The 16,338-nt window shown below is 40.2% G+C and overlaps 1 protein-coding gene across 1 annotated transcript in view; it reads right to left on the bottom strand.

The window, feature by feature from the left end:
- The window catches only part of PHLPP1 (PH domain and leucine rich repeat protein phosphatase 1), a 208,650-nt gene that overhangs the window by 98,494 nt on the left and 93,818 nt on the right, over positions 1-16,338 (bottom strand). Inside the window, exon 2 of the mRNA XM_032872281.1 lies at positions 4,371-4,567. Within this exon, the coding sequence (XP_032728172.1) occupies positions 4,371-4,567 (197 nt within the window). The remainder of the gene's footprint in view (positions 1-4,370; positions 4,568-16,338) is intronic.

A 16,338-nucleotide genomic window follows, 5' to 3' on the forward strand; every position in this document is an offset into this window, starting at 1 on the left:
GATGATATACCACTCTCTTTAAGATCTCTGAGAAGACAAGTATCTACTGTTTCTATTCGATACTATACTAGAATTCTGGCCATTACAATAAGCCAAAAAATGTATTAAAGAAGGAAAAAAAATTGTCATTATTTAAATATTACATGATTAGCTACATAGTAAACTCCAAACAATCTATAGACATATTAGATTAAATAAGAAAATTTAGCAAGGTGGCTAGATATAAAACAATACTCAAAAGAAAACTGCATTTCTATTCACGAAGGAGAAAATACAATTTTTTAAAAGTGCCATTTAAACTAATCAATATTAACAGAAATCAGGCCAGTGGCTCCTGGAGGATGGGGGAAAGTGAGAAGAAAAGAGTGGGAGGAAAGGGGTACAAAGGAGCACAAGGAAACTTTTGAGGGTGGTATCATCTTCGTCATTGTGGCAATGGCTTAATGGGTGTATTTAGCTATCTGTACTGTTATCAAATTACTATCAAAATATGCAGTTTACTGTATGTCAGTTGTACCTCAATAAAATTTGGTGAAGATGTAGAGAAACAGGAACACTTGTATACTGATGTGAGTGTAAAATGGTGCACCAACTTTGGAAAACAATTTGATATCATCTTGGAGCATGTGTATATGCCCTACGTGTACATGTAACTGCACTCCTAAGCCCGCATGTAAGAGTAACATTTCTCAAAGAGGTTATTTATCACAGGGTTTCGAATTAAACAGCTCACTGTACATGGTGCAGCACTAATACCCTCCGTGACATTTTATTCTGAGCCCTTTCCCCATAAATGCCAATAGTTTCCCTTTGCACCAAATATATTAATATTAACCAAATACCATCTACTTTCCACATTTTCCAGACCCTCTGCAATTAAGGTGAAGTCATGTGACTAGTTCTGGCCAATTAGTCATGAGCAGAAGTGACATCTCTTACCCTGCCCAAGCACAAAAAGAAGGTTGCATGTTCCAAATGTTTTTAAGAGAGCAGAGTCTCATCAGGCTGGGTCCTTGGACAGTTATGAGAAAAAAGAAATTGCCACTAATCCACAGTGGCACTTAGGGGAATGAGAAAAAAGCCGTTATGTTAAGTCACTGACATCTGGGGAGGGATTTGTTACTATAGAATAACTTAGAGATCTGTTGGCTGTTCAGTAATTTCACAATCAAAACACTTGCACATATTACCAAATGTCCTTTTTGGGCACAGTAACTCTAGTTAAGAACTATTGCCCTAGAAAATCTACTTGCATACCAGGAGGCATATCAATGTAAGACTATTTCAGCAGCATTATTTATAATAACAAAATACTAGAAGCAACCCAAATGTCCATCAATAGGAAAATTATTTAAGAAATTATGAGAATTTAGAACATTTACAGAGGGAAACATTATACAGAAATGAAAACCACATACATCAAGCATCATAGAATCTTATTATGAAACAATACTGAGTGGAAAAATTCAATCACAGAAGCCCACAGATAGGACAATACCATTTTTACTCAGCTCAAAAAGAAGCAAAATAGTTACACGATTAAACTTATTTCAAAAAAGAAAATGATGAATATAAATTCTAGGACAATGGGTGGATACCTCTGGTGTCTGGGGAGGCAACGGGACAGACGTAAAGAGAACACAGGTAGAAACACTGATACTGATACTGCCATGATTCCTAAACTGAAGGTAGCAGGTTAACGATTATTCAACTTATTATGTGTCATAAGTTAGCAAATATTAAGTAAAATATTAAAATATTATATCTAAAAATCTATGTTAACTTCTAAAGGACAAATTATATAACATAATAACTTGTACAATGAATAGAAACTTCTCTGTTAAGTAATTATTTCCCAATAATTAAATTTTAAGAGCGCTTCATTTAACTTCATAGTTGGAACTGGACATTTGAAAATGTAAAATAAATGATCACGCTCCAGTGGTGTGTCAGATTTGATTATAGCAATTACTGCTGGGTTATGGTCAGTCTATCTCACACTTCATTTCTAGCTCTTCTTCATATATTTAAAAGAAACAAAAACAAAAACCTGCCATTTACTCTTAGTTTTTCCTTTAACAGAATGAAACAGCAGAATGAAAAGAGGAACAGATAAACATTAATGAAAACTCAGATGGCAAAGAGTGAGTTATTTTTCCTGAACCTGGTGAACAGGTTTTAAAAGACTGGCTTTTAACTACTCAATTATTTTTAAAGGCATAGTGCAAAACAGGTTTTACAAGGTTGGTCTGTGAGAAAAGGAAGCTGTTTCAATGTATTCAATGGTAGAAGTCTATCCAATAATAGGCCTGGGAAACAAGTCTCTAGCTCTGAATGAAAATGCTAATTATAACTCGTTCTTCTGAACTTATCTGAACATTCCACTGCTTTCCTGTCTCTGCTTCTCTGAGCACAATAATCTTTCTGACCATCTCCTTCATATGTCAAGAGATTTTTCACCCTTCAAGTTTTACTGTAATTGCTAGCTCCTTCATCACAAAATTCCCTGATTCTCCACAAGAAAATGTAATCTCGCCTTCCACTCATCTCCTGCACTACTTTGCTGCCTCTCTCTTAGAACAGATATTGTGCCCATCCTTCATCTCTGGAGAGTAAATTATAAGCAATTCAAAGGCAGAAATGATGACTTACCCACCTTGGTATTTCTGGGACACCAAGCAAAGTGGCTTCCCCACTGAAATTATTTAATAAATAGTTGTATTAAATGTGCCTTAGCAAATGCCTAACATCACAGAGAAGAAAGAAACAGACTGTTGACCTAACAGGGCACCAAACATCAAATATGTATTTTTAATGATGACCTGAGGGAGTAATAATGATGACTAATTTTTCAGAATTCAATCCAGAGGACAAAATCTTCAGTAAGAAGCCATTAATTCTTCACTGTTCAGACAAAAGTTAAGTAATGGTTTTAAGATAGGTGACTGAAATAGATCTAAATATACCTGGCAGCCTGGCCAAAATCTTTTAAAAATGATCCAATATTAGTCTTTTTAGGATTAGAATGCATAATAGCAGAGGGGTGGATGGGTAACTGACATGGGCTATTTACATAAGGAAAGACTAATTTAAACTATGAATGAAGAATGAATTTGCTACAAAGCAGGTGAATAACAAAGTCATTTACCACTGCACACACCTGATTTTTACCTTATTCATTTCTAATCCCTGGAACCAGAAGATGAAACATTTGCCAATTTTAAAAAGTTCACTTTAACAAAAGTTGTGGTTTTTTTTTTTTTTTTTTTTAACCCCTCTATTTATATCCTCCATGTTCTGCCTTCTTTCCCATGCCCATTCAGGAAGAAAAATGGTAAAGAAAATATTTGCTTAATTTGTCCCCAATTTTCAAAAACCCTTTTCTTCATCCAAATTTGCCTCCCCATTTATTAAGAGACTTTCATATCATTTAAAAATCAGGAAATACTAACATATAATTATGGTAATGATACTCCCACCAACACTTGGGTATTAAAAATTGATTTGGCAAAAAAAGAATAAGATTTTCCCAAGCAATCTGGTTCTTTCTATTTTATAAATGTAGGAATAAAATAATTATCATGCCCAAAGAAAAGCAGCTAGTAATGTTGGTAATATCTATCAGCTATATCACAACTTTTCTCTGAAACAAGTTAACATTTCAGGTTCAAAAATTATGACTGGCTAAATTGACAAACTAAAAAATGTTAATTTGGGGGCACCTGGATGGCTGAGTCAGTTAAGCGTCTGCCTTTGGCTCAGGTCATGATCTCAGTGTCCTGGGATGGAGCCCTGCATTGCTGGGAATCCATGCTCAGCCGAGAGTCTGTCTCTCCCTCTCCCTCTGGCCCTCCCACTGTTCATGCTCTCTCTTCCTCTCTCAAATCGATACAATCCTTAAAAAAAAAAAAAAAAGTGCTAACTTTACTGGTCACTGCACAAAGAGAGCCAGGTGTGCCGCATCTGGATCAAAGATTCATGCAAGAGAGAGTCTAACCTTTGGTACGCGTGCTTGCATGGTCCTAAACCCATGGACTTCAGGATCATGACAGCTATACCGCACAGTAGGTACTCAAGCTATCAACAGATGTCTACTCATAAAGAATAATTCATCACCTACAGCCTAAAACATAATACTGAATTTTAGTTGCTCTGTTTTCCAGCCCGTCATGGACTACCCAAGTGAGATCGCCGGGGCTTCCTGCGGGCCAGCGGCACTGTCGCCCACTGCTCCACCACCCGACAATGCCCAGGGCGGAGCGCGACAGGAACTGAAGTGGACCACAGATGAGTGAAAAACCACGGACCCTGTATTCCAGAAATGGCTCAATGACACTGGGACACCTGTTAGCATTTTGTTTTAAACTTACTTTTCCACCGATCAGTGGCAGGACGTGCATCTTTCCGGTCAAGCTGTCTTTCACAGATGATACGATGAGGCAGGTCCCACACAGGATGACCTGGCGTCTGGCCCAGCGGTTCACTGGCAACTGCATTTTGCCTTTACGGACATTATACATTCCTGAGAGCTGAATCCGCTCAGAGCTACCAGAGCTGTGAGGTTTTCCTGAAACAAACACAAGCAAACATTTTAGTCCAAAGAACTGGGTGTTTTAAATTAATTAATTAGTTAATTCATTAATTAATTTAAAGGTTTTATTTATTTATTTGACAGAGGGAGACACAGCTAGAGAGGGAACACAGCAGAGGGGGTGGGAGAGGGAGAAGCAGCCCCCCATGGAGCAAAGAGCCCGATGTGGGGCTCGATCCCAGGACCCGGGGATCATGACCTGAGCCAAAGGCAGACGCTTAACGACTGAGCCACCCAGGTGCCCCTAAATTTATTTATTTTTAAGATTTTATTTATTTATTTGACAGAGAGAGAAGGAGGGAGAGAGTAGCAGAGGGAGAGGGAGAAGCAGACTCCCCACTGGGCAGAGAGCCCCACGCGGGACTCAATCCCAGAACCCCAGGATCATGACCTGAGTCAAAAGCAGACACTTAACTGACTGAGCCTACCTAGGCACCCTAGAATTGGGCTTTTTTTTTTTTTTTTTTCAACTCACTGGCATACCAGATAAACTACCAGGGCAACAGAGAATAATTATTCGGCAACAGTCTAATTTACAATTGAGAGACTGAAATCCGCAATAATACAATTATGGTTAAGAACTACCACATCTACTCCACAGACACAGTTTAATTTTAGGTGAAGAAATGTTTTTTCCATTTTAAGTCCTCTGTTATAACCCAAGTTTTATTTCCTTCTATATCCCTCACATTTTTTTTAACATTTAAAAAAGGGATGACTTCAAGATTTTATAAATGGCTAGAGTTAATTTAAGTACACTAAGAAGAAAATATTACAGACTAAGATAGGAAAATAACATTCAAGATCTAGCATTTAGTGAAACTTATCAGTTTTAATGAAATTAACTTTTTCCTCCTACAGTTATGCAATACACTTTTACTATTAAGGAGGCAAAAAAATAAATAATTTTCCTAATAAGAAAATGCTCCTCTAGTCCTCAAAGATACACTGAACATCAATCTAGGAAGGATGGTATGTGGTCACACATGTGACTCATGGAGGGAACACAGGGACAGCGAGAGAGACACTGAGACTCGGAGACAAGGAGAGTGCCGAGAAAGACGTTATGAGTCTTTGTTTCCAAGATGGAGATGAATCTGGAAGACTGACATTTAGACAAGTCCTATCAACTGGATGGGAGAACCACTGTGACTTGTGTATGACAGCGTTACAAACAAGGAGCAACACAGTCCCGGTTGTAGACGCTGAATGCCTAACAGCAAAGAGTACTGAAACTCACACTCACAAATAAACTAATGAGAGACACGTGTCCTTGAACAGGACCCAAGCCAGAAGGGTTGTATTTATTTGGAAATCTGTCTAGTTGCCAAAGGCTAACAGAAGAAACATATTCATGGGGCACTGTATTCTTACGAATATTAAAACTTCACGTAAATACCAAGTAGTTTTGGTAGATGTCTAATACCTACTAGAAAAGGAAACAGGAAGAGCAGTGGCACCAAAAATAGATCTTAAAAGATCCAGAGTGTTGGAACCCTCCCAATACATACCTTTGGGCAGAAAGAACAAAACCAGCAGGTTTGAATTTCACTTCCTCTTTCTCCCAGTATAGCAAATGTTTTATAAAACAGATTCTGCATACTACAGGATTTTGTTGGGGCTGGGCCAGAATGGAGTGTAACAGCGGTCCAGAGACTTCAACTTAGTGCCCAGCAAACAATGAAACACAGCTAACACCCTCGAGGGAGCTGAGAACGCCACGGGCTTGTTCCATCACCAGATGCTAACGCCCCACCAAGAGGCAAGAAGACCAGGAGGCTTCAGATCACACAGGACTTGACAGAGGCTGCCAGTGATGACGGTCAGACCACAGTCACTCGCCTGCCCTCTTCCATACAAGTTCATTTACCAAGAGAGAAAAATGCTCAGACTCCCAGTCCAAGAGCTCCTTTCTACATGATACCCCCCTTATAGGGACGAAGGCAAGTGTAAAATTACCGCTTTCGAAAACCCAATTTCCACAAATGTAAGAAACGAACATACACCAACGAGGAATCTAAATAGGCAGGTGCATGCCTGCGTGAACGTGCGTGTGTGCGCGCACACACACACACACACTTACACACATACTAATGAATGCAAACAAGGAGACATTTTATTTAGCCACATCCAAGAGCGGCTTCCAGGACACCTGTTAACCTGTCACGTTTATGTAGCTCTGTGGGTCACCACAGACTGAACAAAAAGCCAACAGGAGTACATAAAGATAACCCTTCCATTCTCCCAGCGCCACAAAAATCCTACAGAAAGCCCCAGAACAAATCACCAGATAGAGCGGACTACACGTCCCAGAAGGGACAAATATATTGAAGAGTACGGAGACATCAAGCGAGTCAGGCTTTTTATTCTTTCATTAGAAAAATTCCCAAAGGGCCTGAATAGTCCTGGAGCCTAATGGTAAGCTCAGTCTGTCCTTGGAAAGCCCTACACATCCCAGTCTGAACCATCCCCTCCTCGTCTTGTTCTGAGTGAGTTCCAATCTCCTTGTGGTCTGCTCCCCGCTCCCCGCCCCAGGTGTTCCAGTAGGCCCCTCCTCAGGACCTGCTGTGTACAAACAGGGCTCTGGAGAGTATGGAGATGAACGCACACTGCATACCTAGGCAGCCACCCAGATGCAGCCTCCTTTGCCTCAAACTTCCTTATTTTATGACATAGGAATGATTTTAATGTCTCCCTGCCATTCTCAAACTTATCAATTCAGAGGAATTCCAAATGTCCGATGCCTTAATAAATACTGACAACACCAAGTAACCAAGGACTACCAGTTCAAAGTTGGATCAGTTGTTAAGACTTTTATTTTAGAAATGTTACGCTAATTTCCTACAGGTCTAAGGCACGTCTTACTCCATCCAAGGGGAAAGATAGCAGAAGCAAGTATGTCAAGCTGAGACAGAGACTGACCACAGCAAAGCGACTGAAGTCTCCTTCAGTCTTGTCTATCAGCAGGGAATTTACTAAATAAATAATTAGAAGAGAAGTATTTATTTAGGGGAAACTACAGTCTGTTTTGCTACAATACTGTGATTCATTAATACCAACTAGCTCATATGATTGTAAATAGGGGAATGGTGTCACTTTAATATGTATATTGTGTTGGGTCAGAAAGATTTAGTCTAGAATTAAAACTTTCAATAGCAAAGGAAAAAGTCCACAGCAAATACGCCATCTCAGTGCCCACAAGCCAGCATTTCAGTTCTGTTACTGTGCAGCTTTAATATTCCTTAAAACTAAAATTCAACTTCCAGCCACACTGGGATGCCCACATGGGCCATCTGGGTTATCTCCCGAGGCCCCATCATTACTTTTGTTAGTATTCTGGTTATAAAGACGCATGCACTTATAGTCCTGCCCCCTTCCAACTGCATTTTCTCATAAACCATTTTATTTTTATTTTACAATTTTGGAGAACATGAGAATTTTTAGGAATACATATAAAGTAGCAGTAACACCTGTTTTAACTATAATACCATTTAAACAACAAAGAAATAAGTACAAATTTGGTTGTTGCCAATCACGTGTCTTTGCTAAATATATAACCGTGTCTATCATTGCAGAAGTTTAAAAATATGTCTACAAAGTTCTTTTAAATTCTTTCCCTCAAAAGGCAGAGCCTAATTTCACTCCTCTTGCGTGCGGCTCACGTCTAACAAACAGAATACCGGGGAAGTGATGCAATTTCTGAAGGTCATCAAGGGCAGAGAGCTTCCTCCTTGCTCTCTCTAGGATCACTCCCTCTGGGGAAACCAGCCTCCATGTCATGAGGGCACTCTGCAGACCCTATGTAAGGCCAACAAGGTGAGGCACTGAAATTTCCTGCCAACAGTTGGGGAGCAACTGGGATCTCTTTTCACCAGCCACGTGATGGAGCCGTACTGGAAGCAGATCCTCCAGCCCCGGTCAGGCCTGGAGAATCACTACCCTCCAAGACATACTGACTGCTCACCTCCTGATACCTGAGCCAGAAGCACCCAGCCTAGCCACTCCACTCCCGAACTCCTGATTCAGAGAAGGAGGAAATAATAAATGTATGGTGTTTTAAGCCATTAAGTTGCAGGGCAATAACTAACACAACTTTATGAAGTTGGTTTCACTTAGTTCTATTTACCTGAACATGGTATTACTTAAATAACCCCCCTTTCCCTAAAATCATCTACAAATTTACAGAACTTTATATAAACTAGTGAGGGTCTACTATAACCAGAAATAGTTTAAAAAAAAAAAAACAAGAATAAGAATAGTAAATTAAGCAGTGACAATTTCCAAAACTTTAGAGAATGAAATTATTCATGGTGATAGGGCACCAAAAACTAAGGAAGCCTGATCACAGCATAAAAGTTGCTGGGAGAATTTACCATGTCCCCGGGGCTGAAAATGGTCAGGAATGAGTGCAAACAGTCAACCCTAACCCCCACCTCTCTACCTTAGAGCTTAGACTGATAAAACTCTAAAGCATGTTTCTTATTGCATATAAATCCTTAAATCCTTGACTACCTTCAGTGACAGAAAGACTGAATTAAATTACTTGCCTACGGTCATTCCAAGAGCTGGCAGAAGGATTTAAACCACCCCATAACAAGGTCTAGAGACCTGGGCACTGAGCGGGCACCTGGGAATTTTGTCTCACAGCTGAGAGGCTAAACAAGCCCGGCAGGAGCTCGGAAGCAGATTTGGGACAAGCTGCTTCTCGCTAATGGAAATGACAACCAGCTGCTAAATAGATTTGGGGAGGGTTAATTAATGTATCAGATCAAAATATATAAAGTCAACTGCCCAGTAAATCTTGCTTCTTGCTGACAGCCACTCAGTCTGATTGGGTTTATTTAAATTACTGTAGACCCTTTTCCCTGAGAAATGTCATGCCTTGAACCTTTCCCTAATCTCTAAATTGTTGAATACCACTGGAGCTTATAATTTCCCTTATAATATTAAATAAAATGGACCTGGAAAATGTGAGCTAGCCCTTCATATTCTTACAGATTCTGTAAACAGAGGGCCAAAATAATTTTTAAAAAATCCACCGAAGCAAACTCTAATATAAATGATAATAAAATTAGCCAGGAACTTAAAAAATTCGAGAAGTCGGAGTAAGAAAGAGGATTACCCTGACTGTACACTGTATATAATATATAACAAACTATAATAAATTAATATGATAAAGGGAAATGCTGAATGAAGACAAGTCACAGCAGAGAGCTTCTAACCAGGCTGCACCAAAATCGCCTGGAAGGCTTTCTCAAGGTCGAGTGCAGGGCTCCACCACCCAGAGTTTCCGATTCAATAATTCTGGGTGAGGCCTAGGGATTCTGCTGATGCTGCAGGTCTGAGGACCACCCGAGACCCACTGAGCTATAGCCTGAGGTTAACAACATCTTTTCAACCTGGTGATCATCAGCCTTTGGTTGCTAACCCTTAACCAAAGAAGCAACTGCACTAAGTTGGGAAAAGGATGAGAAAGGCCATTAGAAATGAACTAGAAGAGGAGGTTCTGCTTTTAGACCCGCCTTGTCCCTCCTTCTTTCCTTCACCTATCGTCCTGACAAGGAACCTGATTCATCTCTCAGGCATCTTTAGATTTCCCTCCATCCCATCATCAAAATTACCCCTTAGTTGTCTGAACACCTAGTGCTCACGTCTCTTCTTGGGATATATATTTAGAGAAGGTATTTTCTTCAAAGGTGGGTTTCTTGCATTCACAGAGACCATAACCCTTCACTGATTTAGGAGTTCTCTCAGCTCAGTTTTAAGAGCGATCCACGGCTAGCTGGTGTGGCCTCCCCTTATTAACTTCACATTTGGCAAAGAAAATGCATTTGAGAGATTTCATCCAATCAACCTTCACCTGTCAGTTCAATGTCTTTGCCATCTGTTACTTCCAGAATTGGCAGTCTCGTCTTTCCGTGCATAACCAGACCATACCTTAAGAGCCTTTTCAACGTTCTCCTGAGTTTTTCTTTCTCATTGGACGAGCAATTTTTCCCTTGGCTAGAAAAATCACTGTAACAGTTCCGCTAACTTTTTATCGTCATTTCCATTACAGCGCGTGGTAGACTTGTTCAGGTCTACGGGTCTGTCAGGCCTCTGCCACATTTAACAATCCTAAAATTACTTACAACTTTATTTTCTGGCTAAAAACCATCCCTTTGGTAGACTGAAGAAAAATTTTCATCACCTGCTTTCCCAGCTGGCTTTATTTTTGTCACACTTCTCCACAAGGATAATGATGTCATAAGGCAACAGCATTAAGGCATAAAACACCATGAGTGAAGAGAAACAGCTGAACTTCTCAAAACAATGACGCCAGGCAGCAGGCCTCATGGTATGTTTGATTCCAATGTAGGCCTCACAGAAATTGGGAGGCCTTGGGAGGACTAAATCTTAAATCTGAAAATGCCTAAGGTCCAAAATACCCATAATGGCCCTCAAAAGGGTACAATATTCACTCCCTCCTTCAGATAAAAATTGTGACTTGTGGGGCGCCTGGGTGGCTCAGTGGGTTAAGGCCTCTGCCTTCAGCTCGGGTCATGATCCCAGGGTTCTGGGATCTAGCCCCGCATCGGGATCTCTGCTCAGCAGGGAGCCTGCTTCCTCCTCTCTCTCTCTGCCTGCCTCTCTGCCTACTTGTGATCTCTGTCTGTCAAATAAATAAATAAAATCTTTAAAAAAAAAAAAAATTGTGACTTGTGTGGGAGGTTGGGGGAGCCAGGTGGTGGGTATTATGGAGGGCGCGGATCGCACGGAGCCCTGGGTGTCGAGCATAAACAATGAATTCTGTTGTGCTGAAAATAAATAAATAAATAAAAATTGTGACTTGTGTCAGAGGTGAAGGATACTGCTGTGGCCGTGGAGATCAGGCTGACGAGGGCAGACAGCACCACAGCTCCAGCTGAGTCAAAAGCACCAAGGCATGCTTTTATTAAAAGGAGGCTGGTGAAGTTTCAATGCAATGCACACACAGTGATAAATAAATGCTAAAATCAAACTTCGAAAATCAAGAATCCACACCACGACTCCTCTCTCCTACTGATAAGAGAGACCTGGTACGGTTCAGTTTCCTTCACTGTGAAAAACAGAATTTAGCCAAGGCGACTTGACAAGGTGACAAAGGACAATGTCCACACAATCCTATTAAGATTCAAAATGCTTTTCTACCTCCTCCCTAGGAGGTGGGGTCTGGGTTGATGCCCCACTTTGTAACACGTACCAAAAATGTTTAAATTTTATAATATAAACAGATTCTAAGAGCAAAACAATCTCCTCATTCCTCTCTACTGCATTCGAGAATACTTAACTACCTACCTTTTTCCCTACAACCCTACAAGGCTGATTAAAAACGTTAATCTAGATTCAGATGTTCTAAAACTGACCTTAGAAACTATCTTACACCAATGCAACATTCTGAAACTCACCCATTCCAAACAGCGGACCATACCTCAACTTACCAGGAATCACACACACACACACACACACACACACAAATTACAAAAACCTCCAAAATTAGCTCATGTATATGATTTACCTAGGTAACTATGGGAAACATGAGGAGCTTTATTTTAAACCTTCAAAGAATAAAACACAAAATGTACAAGGTTCTCGAATTATTTCTATTACTATTTTAAATACATCCTAATCCTCAAAAGTTTAGAAGGGTAGTAAAAAGACAATAAACATAATCCTGCTTTCTTAGTAGCAGTATATGCGCTTTGAATTTTTTTCAATTTTTTTATTTGCAGGTCATTTGCGTACTTGTAATCATAACATACACACCATCTTATATCCTGCTTTCGTCTCCTCAGGTTGTATCATACAGACTTTTCAAAGTTGCTAGTCTTTGCATCTTAAAGACTTGCAAGATACTCCAAAATCATGTGTTTACTCATTTCATTATTGAGGATTATTTCCAAATTTTCATTGTATGAACTGCTAAATCCAGGTGCATGACATCTTTTTTGCGACTCCCAATCTCTCTTTAATATAACCACTTCTTTCTAGGCAGCAACTCTAAATCAGCGAAAATAAGCAAAACAAGCAAAATGAGCAAGAAGCGTGCTGCCACTACGGAATATTTTCCCCAAAGGAATGAGTGATCTTTGCAGACATCCTAAGAACATGTGAAAAGACAAAGCAAAACAAAACAGCACACTAAGTCATGTCATTAATAAAAATGAATCCACAGCCACCACTGATTTGGAAATTAGGAATCAGATTGCAGACACCAGTGAATGTGTTTGAACGAGATATGGGAAGTCTCTACTTTTTAAAAAATGATTAAAAGAAAATAAAAAAGCAAAAGAGGGGCGCCTGGGTGGCTCAGTGGGTTAAGCCTCTGCCTTCAGCTCGGGTCATGATCCCAGGGTCCTGGGATAGAGCCCCGCATCAGGCTCTCTGCTCAGCAGGGAGCCTGCTTCCCCCTCTCTCTCTGCCTGCCTCTCTGCCTACTTGTGATCTCTGTCTGTCAAATAAATGAATAAAATCTTAAAAAAAAAAAAAAAAAGCAAAAGAAAGAGGGGGAAAGGTCTATAATTTTTCTGATGAAAACTTCTATACTTGTACATAGACAAACAGCATTCTGATTTTATCCAGCACTCTATACTGTTTGTCCTCTCTGTTCCCACCTCCCACCCCGCCACCCTGCCCTAACTCGGCAGTAAGTCACTAACCGGTTATAACTATAAGGAGCAGCAAAAACACTTAGCAATGGATAAAAACACTTCTAAGCAACCAGAATGAAAAAAGAGTTGTAATTGATTGTCATGGATTTTATAGTGCTTGTTATCATAAAAGTATATATAATACATCTTTCAGATCTAAGGTACTGACTTAATTCCTCGGTGACCAAATCATTTATTCACAAGTCTTTTGATCTTCAGAGGGTTCTAGAACCCTAGAACTCCAGTCTTCCTGGGCCTTCAAGTTCCTCCAACCCCATCCTGTAGCTTGTAAATTCCAGAGCAGGCCAAATACACAATCTGCGAACCGTGACTCTTTCCTATGTCCAAGTCCAAAACTAGCACAACATCTGGAACAGACTAAGTGCTCCACAAGTACCTGTTGCATCAGGGAACACACTGCTATGTCTAGGCCAAGCAACATAACCAGGTCTTAACATATACAGCTCAAGTTACAAAAATTATACAATCTGTAACAACGTATTTGGGGAAAAAAGACAGGATAAAAGAAAAAACAGGTGGCTCAAAACAAACCTAGTTTCTAACAGTTTTTGGTTTCTACTACAAAAGATTTGCCTAGAATTATCAGTCAATATTTTGAACTTCTTTTCTAGAAACATTAAGGGAATTCTTTTAAGTAAAGGAAGGGGGGTATTATCAATGGACAACTTAAAGTCATTCAACTGAATTACAGTATGTATAGAGTCTGATAAAAATGTAAACTAGAGAGCAAAATCCTTTTCCAAAACTTGATTACAAAATGTCATTATTCAAAAAAATACAGGGGAGTCTGGGATGACTTAGAACACACACTGGAAAACCTAAATCCCACATCCAAATTAATAAAATAAAAGCTTCATGGCTAAAAAATATATTAAAATGATTTTTAAAATATGAATGCACCAAAACATGATTTTGAATACAGTGATGGCACATTTACATATGCTATTTTGGTAGAGGCTGGTTAGATGTTTAATAATCCCATTTCATCTCCCCAGATGCCCATAGTAACTGCATTTGTCATCCGCTCAAGGGATTCTGCTGGACTCTTGTAACTAGTCCTGGCCAAGAAAATGTGGGCAGAAATATATAAGCCACTCGTGGATCTGCCTGTGCCGCTCATCCTCTTCCACAGGCTCCTCTTCCGCTGACCCGCTGAATGAAGACTGTCCAGAAGAATGCTCTGGAGGCTCAAGGGGACAGTGAGCCACCAGACGGAAGGAGCCTAGGTTCCTGAGTCACTTGGAATAGAGCTGCGGGACCAGAAACATCAGCAATGGCCTTGATCATGGAGAACAAAAGGAACCTGTATTGTGTTAAAAGTGTAAGACTCATATGGTTGGTTGTTGCAGCAGCTAAAACTTCTCTAGCACAGTTATATTCAAGGCAAGACTTCACCCTAACTAGAACTGCAATAAAGTGCTATCCTATCACATGAGTGAACTTCTACAAGTGGGAACACCAAAATCCCTAAGCAGGCTGCCAAGTCCCCCATCCTTCCTATGACATCCAAGGGGGACAGGGCTGTGACTGGCGGGGCCCCCTGTCACAAGGGAGGGGCAGAGGTCAGTGATGCTGGCACACTTCTTACAGATGCCATCCATAATGGCAGCCAGCTCTCCACAAGTGGGACTCTGAGCAGCAGCTTGAATGGCAGGTACAGTGGCCCTGAAAGCAGCAATGACCCATCTTTATTGAAAATTACTCCTGGAATCCTTAACTGTTTGTGTTAGTCATGGACCTCTAAGCCTAAGTCTGCCACAATAAGCTACCACGAACTGCGTAGCTTAAAACAACAGACACAGCTGTGGAGCCTACAAGTCTGAGATCAGGTGTCCATGGAGCTGGCTCCTTCTGAGGGCTCTAAGGGAGAGGCTGTCTCAAGCCTCTCCCAACACTTCTGGTGGTCACAGGCAATCCCCTGACATTCTCTGTCTTGTGGCAATGCAATCTCAGTCTTTGCCTCCATCTTCCTATCGCCTTCTTTGTGTGTAGCTCTGGGTATCCTCTTCTCTTCTTATAAGGACACCAGCCATTGGATTTAGGGCCAACTTTAATCCAGTATGACCTCATCCTAACTTACTGTATCTCCAACACTGAAGTCACATTCTGAGGCTCTGCATGGACATGAATTTTGGGGAGGACACCTACTACACTACTGATCTCCGACCTAATCAGGTCTAATTCTCTTTGGTTTTATAATTCTTTTGCAAAATTTGAGAATTAAATATTTATACGACTACCTTTGTTTAGTACTGCCATAGTGTATTTACTACACAGTGCAGCAAGTATATTATTAAGTTTATAACAAAACTTAATTAGGAAGTATCACCTAAGATCAAACAATTCTTGTTAGCTGAGCTCTAAAAAGATTGCAAGGTACAATATGGCATTTTGACCTTTAAATGTTAAAGGCCAATGCCCCAGCAGACAAAAGTATCATATCTCTAAGCACTGGATCTGGAAACCCAAATCATTAAAGATCCACAAAGCAGTCCACGACTTTTGTCCACAGTACTGCAATAGCTTGGCTGAAGACCAGTAACTGGGCCATCAGGAGACTGTGCCAGGGCCCGCACTTTACGTCCCTCTGCGTCAAACTTCTTTCGAAGTTAAACAAATCTCATTGTTTATTTAACTGTCCTCAAGAGAAGCTCTTAGCACTAGAAGACTTAAAAACCATGAAGATTAACCCTGCAGACAATCAAAGCCTTACATATTTTTTCAACAATTTTACATACTTTTGGTACCTACTAACGACTCCAAATGATGCTAGCATCCATCAGTTAAATAAACCAACTGGATGGTGAACTAAAATGCCAACACAGGTACAAACAACGTGCACATTAGTTATAAAACACTGAACAGAACAAACTTATTGGGCAAACACACTCATTTAACCAACACCCAGGGTAAAAAAAAATGCATCAGAAATCGGATGCCTAACATTCAATTATTTATAAGATGTGCTAAGAAATGCCAATAAAATTGTTAACCACTTAAATGTATTCAAGGATATCCACTATAAATCATTCTATCTTGGACTAGCAACCGTATCTA

This window comes from Lontra canadensis, unplaced genomic scaffold (assembly GCF_010015895.1).
Source record: "Lontra canadensis isolate GAN:19392208 unplaced genomic scaffold, GSC_riverotter_1.0 scaffold44, whole genome shotgun sequence".
In the NCBI taxonomy this organism is placed as follows: domain Eukaryota; kingdom Metazoa; phylum Chordata; class Mammalia; order Carnivora; family Mustelidae; genus Lontra; species Lontra canadensis.